The sequence below is a fragment of the Epinephelus moara genome, chromosome 3 (assembly GCF_006386435.1).
Source record: "Epinephelus moara isolate mb chromosome 3, YSFRI_EMoa_1.0, whole genome shotgun sequence".
NCBI classification, from domain to species: domain Eukaryota; kingdom Metazoa; phylum Chordata; class Actinopteri; order Perciformes; family Serranidae; genus Epinephelus; species Epinephelus moara.
The window spans coordinates 2,080,191-2,088,124 of record NC_065508.1 but is presented as its reverse complement, the minus strand read 5'-3'; the positions used below and the strand labels follow the sequence as shown (position 1 = coordinate 2,088,124).

Sequence of the window (7,934 nt, the reverse complement as noted above, 5' to 3'; positions counted from 1 at the left end):
CAATACCCCAAGTAGAACTTGAGGGAATATCTTCAGATTTGGCACAAATGTCCACTTGGACCCAAGGATTAACTGATTAGATTTTCTTGGTTAAAGGTCGAAGGTTACTGTGACCTCACAACACGTTTTTGGCCTCTGTGGTCAGGTTGTGTCCCTGTATAATCATTTTGTGTCCCTCCGTGATTGTTTTGCTTCTTTCAATTGTTTTGTGCCCTTTTGTGGTTATTTTGTGTCCCTTTGTGCTCATTTTGTGTCCCATTGAGGTGGTTTAGCTTCCGACCATTTGTTACGCATGTCTCTGTGGTTGTTGTGTCTCATCCTGATTCTGCGATCATTTTTCACTCTATAATCTCTGAGCTCTGAGGTTTTTCCGGGTCCGTGAACGCAGCACAGGCGGAACTCTTCATGAGTCAGTTTTTTTCCTCAGCAGCAGTTTGTTGCGTTTGAGTCTCGGGGTGGAGAAGTGAGGAACAAACTGTCAAATCATCCCACTCAACACTTCTCTCTGATCACTGTGCTGAGATCGATCAGAGCTGATCAGAGCTGATCGATGGATTAGAGGAGCAGCTGCTGCAGAGGTGAGCGATGCCTTTAAAAGCTGTCTGTCCGCATCGAGTCTGAAACAAAGTGCAGCTGCTGAGGCGCGTTTTTCTGCAGCTGCACGACTGTTTGTCGGTGTGAAAGCGAACAGCTGTCCGACCTGAGCAGAACAAACACACTGCATTTAACAGAAGAACCACAAAAGAAGAAGTTTACAGAAGCAGATTAATGACCCTCTGAGGCTGAAGCTGAAATAATTCACCTGGTGTTTCAGTGGTTTTGGTCACGTGCAGGTACAGGTGATGTTACAGTGGATTTTAATGATTTAGACTCGTTTCAGGAAAAGTTGATTTTCTGGTTCCGGCTGTTTGAGATCAGAGGACAGTGAACGCCTCCTCAGTTTGTTCTTCGGATTTAAACATGATGTTCTTTTGTCAAACATTGTATTGTGTAAATATTATATGAAAGCATCAACATATCAACATATCATCACATGACAAATATCATGTAACATGATTATTTTAAAGAGATGAGAGGTAAAAAGTAAAACACCTAGATATTTGGACTCGTTGAAGGTCTGAATTGTTCCTGACTGTGGGGTGCTTCAACCCTAAATATGATCATTTTGTGCCCCTTACGGGTGTTTTGCTCTGTCCATTGTTTTGCGTCTTGGTCATGTTGTGTCCCTCTGTGTTCATTTTGCATCCCTCTCTGGTAATGTTGTGAGCCCCTGTGGTCATTTTGCATCCCTCTCTGGTCATGTTGTGAGCCCCTGTGGTCATTTTGTCTCCCTCTGTGTTCATTTTGCATCCCTCTCTGGTCATGTTGTGAGCCCCTGTGTTCATTTTGCATCCCTCTCTGGTAATGTTGTGAGCCCCTGTGGTCATTTTGCATCCCTCTCTGGTCATGTTGTGAGCCCCTGTGGTAATTTTGTCTCCCTCTGTGTTCATTTTGCCTCCCTTTCTGATCATGTTGTGTCCCTGCATGGTTGTTTTGCATCTGTCCATTGTTTTGTGCCCTTTTAAGTTCATTTTGTGTCCCTATGCGGTCATTTTAGTGTCCCTTTGTGAGTTGTTAATTCTGAAAATAATTTCTTTATGTGTTATGTTTGTAGAGTTTTAGATCTGAATTGATATTTAATTTTGAGTCCTTGAACACTAACACACACATACACACACACACACACACTTGTTTATATTATCTTGAACTATAGTTCACACACACACACACACTTGTTTATATTATCTTGAACTATAGTTCCCGAAATGCACAACTTGAACTTGACTATTTAAACTCTGAGACGAATAAACTCAGTTTTCAAAGTAAAACGTTTCAGTGTTATTTAACTCTGAGAGTCAGCTGCTGCCAAGATTTTAATCATCCTGGTAATTATTTGCTTCCGTTGACGTGACAGATAACGGTCTGTGTTACGTCCTCCTGCCCCCAACCAGCTGTGAGACACTGGTACAACCCTCCAGCACATTCAGGAGCTGATGGGTGGTTGACTTGATGTCATGATACATGGACGACTGAACAAGTCGACCGACTCGGTCTGCACCAAAACCTTTGTCTGAAGTCACTGTTAAAATCTGTAGTTGGGATTTCTAAGCACAGAGAAATCCACTGGTAACAGGCGATAGACTGCTTTCACATAGAGCGCTGCAGGGATGATGTTTCTCTATAGGCCGACCCTGAAGTTGGCGTCGCCTGGTTCCCCTGACACAAAGCCAACTGGAATTTTCCCTTGGATTTTGGATTGTTGCAGAAAATAAGCTCTTAATGATACTCACATGTTTTATTCAGCAAGATAATCTTCACTAACACCAGTGTCATGATTTCTGAAGCCTAAATGCAGTCTCCAGAGGTCATGAGCTAACATTAGGTTATAAACAGACTACACCAGAGTTATAAAAAAGAAGTAACCACGGAAACATTGTCACTGGCCTTCATGCTGCTCTCTGCTGTTTACTAACCTGTTTTCAGGTACTCGTCTGCTGCAGAGAGCTGGACACGGCTCTGGTCCACTGGCAATAAGAAAGGAATCTATCGCCTGCTTTCAGAGGGGTTTCCTGCATTTAAAAAACCTGCATACACACTAATTTATTTATTAATTTTTAGAATGTATTTGTTAATTATTTAGTAATTAACAGAGAACAAAACAACCTAAAAGACACAAAGAAACATACAACAACTTTTATGAGACTCGAAACGACCACAAAGATACAAATCAACGACAAAGAGACGCGGCCGTGTTGTTAGTCGGTCCAGCACAGAGCCAGTCGGACCAGTTTGTTTGTGTCACTGGCTCCCAGCAGCCTGCAGCAGCCTGGTGAAAGATGTAAAATATGTTGCTACAAACGTTAAAGGACTTCAGTCCTGTTGGAAAATAAAATCTGCTCCGTCTCTTAGACTGATCTAATCAGACAGGTCAGTGACAGTGACTCGTTACAGACACAGTGAACAATGTCTCCTGCTTATGGAACGAGTCACATGATGCAGACGGGATGATTTTTAATTCATAAATGTGACTTTTATTTTGAAATGTTTCTTCCTCTCTTTCCACAGACATGGAGGGTGTGTGTGTGTGGCAGGTGTGTGTGTGCATGTTGAGTGTGTGTGTCGGGGCTCACAGTTCATTGGACAGAAGTGACCACGCCCAGCTGGACCATCATCATCATCATCATCATCATCTGGTCTCTAATGGCAACACAGCCTCAGGTAGGAAACAAAGGTTACAGTGTTGTAACCCTGGTTCTATAAGCACAGGCTCCGCCCTCTACTGGACTCTTTGGGTAACTCTCGCCAATCAGGATGAGCCTACACGAATACATGTGGACCCCACAGTATATAAGCAGGCAGATTCCCGCCATCAGACATCTTGCACCTTCTTCAGCGAGTGGCGTTGGAGCGACAGGGCACCTAGGTAGAGGGCTCCGCCTGTGTTTATAGAACCAGGGTTACAATATCATAACCTTTGTTATATCTCACATGGGCTCCGCCCTCTACTGGCCTCTTTGGGTACAGTGGGTGGAGCTTGATTAATGAACACTGTCGTGACATAACATTGACTGATCCTGACCAGCTGAAGGTTTGTCGCCAGAGCATTTGCAAACTGAAGATCCACAAGATTAAATGATTTTATCCTCATTCAGATTCGCTCTTCACCAGTAGTCAGCCATTCAGCCACGCTCTGTAGTAGGGCTGCCACTAACGATTATTTTCATTGTCAACTAATCGTGGCAGCCCGACTCTGCAGCCAAAAGTGTTCAGAGCGACTGCTCTGTGGACCCAATGATGCAAAAGTAACACTGATCATCAGGATAATTTAATACCATGGAAGTGATTGAGTTCATATCAGCCTCACACATCCTCCATTACTGAGCATCCAGCAGTGATTTTGACCTGAATATTGAGATTACAGTTAAATGGAGACAAAACTCTTTTCCCACACTGAGCTGCACTTTGCGTGTCAAATTTCAAGTCAATCAGACTTTTAAAAAATAGAATGTTTGAGCCTTTATTATAGCGAATAGAATGTTTGAGCCTTTATTATAGCGAATAGTTATAGCGAATAGAATGTTTGAGCCTTTATTATAGCGAATAGAATGTTTGAGCCTTTATTATAGCGCCCCCATCTGGCCAACTGGCGTCATGTTTCTTGAGCAGCATGTGCACACGACTTCCAATCGTTGTGTCTCTGGTGTAACGTCATGGTAATTTATGAAAACATTTCTGAAGGGAAGAAGAAAAAACTGTTTCACTGGAGTTCAATGTTTCCTCTCATCAGTTTGATAAACACAGATCTTGAGACAGGGTGACGGCCGCAGGACTGTAACTTGTAGTCGAGTATTTTCACTGTGTGGTATCAGTACCTTTACTGCAGTGAAGGATCTGAATACTTGCTCCACTGCCTCAGAGACAATACTACATCCTGTCCTTCTGTGTGTGTGTGTGTGTGTGTGTGTGTGTGTGTGTGTGCGCAGCAGAGATAGCGTGGGAGCTAGCTGCTAGCAGCTCACCACAGCTTCCTGGACGTGACAGAAATAGACTTCTGTCTCTGTTTGGTTCAGAGGAGACGACGGGTCCCGCCGTCAGGTCTGAGAGCCAATGGGAAGAGAGGAGAGTCCTCATACGTCAGTGACATCACTTCTCAAAGTGTGAAAGGAAACAGGCCACAACTTTTAATTTAACTGTTTCAGTCTCAGAATGAGACGCTAACAAGATCTCTGTTAAAAAAATATCTGCTACACTGCAGATTATCTCCAGGAAGTTACAACATGTAACTGTAATATTTCACAATAAATTATTATCACCTCACAGGCTTTAACTGTGACATTTAAACAAATTCAGAATTTTATTGTGAAATTCATGCAGTTAAATACAGTAAATTACAATTACATAGTGTTATATCACAGTAATGTAACAGGCTTTAACTGTAAGGTTACAGTTAAATATAATAATTTCACAGGAGCTTTTGGGTTGTCCGTATGTACTTCCTTCAAGTTTGGACTCTTTGGACTCAATGATGAATTGATAAGATTCTAGAGGGCAGAGGTCAAGGTCACTGTGACCCTGTATTTCTCATTTCTGTGAATGTGATATCTTGAACACTATGAGGGAATTTCCTCAAATTTGGCACAGACATCCACTTTGAGTAAAGGATGAATGAATTACAATTTAGGGGTCAAAGACAAAGCTCAATGTGACCTTGCATCCATCTCATTCTCGTCAACGCAACGACTCTAAAAAGCCTTGAGGGAATTTTCTCACATTTGACACAAACGTCCACTTGGACTCAAGAATAAACTGAAGAGATTACTAGAATTTGGTGGTCATAAGTCAAAGGTCACTGTAACCTTGCATGCATCTCATTCTTATGATCATAATATCCCAAAAACACCTTGAGGGAATTTCTTTAAATATGGCACAAACAACGGCTTTTTAGTCAAGGATGAACAAATTAGAATTTGGTGGTCAAAGGTCACATTGACCTTGTGTCTGTCTCATTCTCATGAATGCAACATCTCTAGAAGGCCCTGAGGGAATTTCTTCAATTTTGGCATAAACGTTCACCTAGACTCAAAGATGAATGAATTAGAATTTGGTAATCAGTCTTTTTATGCCTTTGAGCTGATGATAGCCATGGCTGGAGGCACTATGTTTTCAAGTTGTTCCTCTATCTGTACATACGTACGTCCCATCCTTGTGAGCCCAATATCGCACAAAATGCCTCAAAGGAATTGCTTCAGATTTGGCACAAACGTCCACTTTGACTCAAAGATGAGGTTTTTGCAGGTTGTCCGTCTGTCCATACATACATCCTGTCCTTCTGAACCCAATATCTCTAGAAAGCCTCAGGGGAATTTCCTCAGATTTGGCACAAACGTCCACTTGGACTCATCAATAAACCGATTGGATTTGGATGGTCAAAGGTCAAGGTCAGTGTGACCTTTATCTGTCTCATTCTTGTAACCACGATATCTCACAAACACCTTAAGGGAATTTCTTTAAATTTGGCACAAACGCCCACTTGGACTGAGGAGTACAGTAAATTTTGTGGTTGAAGGTCAAAGGTCAAACAATATGACCTCACAAAACATGTTTTTAGCCATAAGTCAGAAATTCACACACTAAATATGACAAAACTTCACACAAATGTCCAACAGGATAAAATAATGAAGTGATGAGATTTTATATCCAAAAGGTCAAAGGTCAGCTTGACTGTGACATCATCATGTTTTAACGTCATATCTCAGGAACAGAAGGGGAGACATTTGGTCAGATACTGAATTGGTGACTCTAATCTTGAAACTGATTGTGTAGATCTTCTGTGTGTGAAGCATCCATGTTGTAGAATTTGTAGTTTCTTTGCAGCAGCATTTAAAGCGTTGTCGTCATGGCTCCACATGAGTCTGACAGACATGGATTTAAACTGTTACTGCAACTTGGCTGGTTCGTGGAGGAATACAAACCATAGTTGGTAATTCTAGTTTAGGAGAATATTCACTTTGAAGTTTCTCTGTCAGAAGAAGAAACTCTTTAAAGGTGCATGATGGGAAGTGGAGTGTTGGCATGTGTTCAGGCTGAGCTGATGTGCAGTGTGTGACTTTGACTTCGACCTTCCTCCTGTTTTAATTCTATTATCTCAGTATTTTTATCCTCACAGCTGCTGATGTTAATCCTCAGACCTTTAACAGACGCTGCCTCCTCACCTGTCACTCGCTGTACCTCTCACTCTTCTTCTGTGGTGTTCTGTTGGCCGTCTCAGCAGATGAGAGGGAAACTTAAGCTGGTTTTATATCTGAGATCAAAGGGTTAACAGCTGTGGCGATACCTCTGTTATAGCATTTAATTTGTAGTTCTGCATCAGATTTCACCCACTGACAGCACTACACGATATACATGGTGTAAATCATCCCCCCTCAGACAAAAAAAATGTAGTTCCGTAAGTTAGGTTCAGGAAAGTAAAGTTATGTAGATTAGGTTTAGGGAAATCAGGTTACTTAGGTTTAGGAAAGTAAAGGTATGTATGTTAGGTTTAGAAAGCTACGAAGGGTTAGGTTTAGGAAAAATAAAGATACAAATCTTTTGTTATATTTTTCAGCTTGTTAGCATTTTTACACTCAAAGCAGTTTCACAGCAAAAAAATTTAACCAATTTATCACAACTTGAAGTTATCTGTTACCTAATGTTACACGGGCCCATATTATTTTTGCCTTGTAAGTGAAAACCTACTTGATAATAAATCTGACTCTGTATCCATTGAGAGAGCTGCAGCGGCGAAACAGGCTACGATGTAACCACTCGGTGAAGGTGCGCCCCGTCGATCCAGGTCATTAAAAGGCTCAGGTTGTTATTATGATTTTCTGACAACATTATGGAAATGATCCCTGCAGAGATGTGAAACATTGTTCCATACTTTTCACTCGGTTGAATCTGTCTCGTTCTGAAACCTCAGGAGAGGTGATTTGTTGCAGGAGGACAATGGTGGAGTGAGAGTTGTAGAGAGTAGCAGTAATAGTTGTGTTGGAGTACAGAGAGTATATCTTACTCTTTTCTAAAATATTTCCAATGTCTTGGCTGAATATTTAGCTAATTTCATCAATGTGGAAAAGTCTGAGATTTCAGAATGAAACTTCTTTAGTGAGTTTTGTTCACAAAAGATCGGAACAAGCAACAGGTGAGGAAAAATGTAGGGCTGCCCCCCCGACTAATAATTTTCCTAGTGGACCAACAGTCCTCATCAGGGTCCATCAGTGGACCAACAGTCCTCATCAGGGTCCATCAGTGGACCAACAGTCCTCATCAGGGTCCACCAGTGGACCAGCAGTCCTCATCAGGGTCCATCAGTGGACCAACAGTCCTCATCAGGGTCCATCAGTGGACCAACAGTC

The 7,934-nt window shown here is 41.8% G+C and overlaps 1 protein-coding gene across 3 annotated transcripts in view; it reads left to right on the top strand.

The window, feature by feature from the left end:
- Positions 1–431: 431 nt before the first annotated feature.
- Positions 432–7,934, top strand: part of LOC126386816 (stromal interaction molecule 1-like) — a 188,498-nt gene continuing 180,995 nt past the window's right edge. For all 3 annotated transcript variants that reach the window (XM_050039471.1, XM_050039457.1, XM_050039427.1), the window contains exons 1-2: positions 432–578; positions 3,106–3,258. In XM_050039471.1, the coding sequence (XP_049895428.1) occupies positions 3,108–3,258 (151 nt within the window). In that variant the 5' untranslated portion in view covers positions 432–578; positions 3,106–3,107. The remainder of the gene's footprint in view (positions 579–3,105; positions 3,259–7,934) is intronic.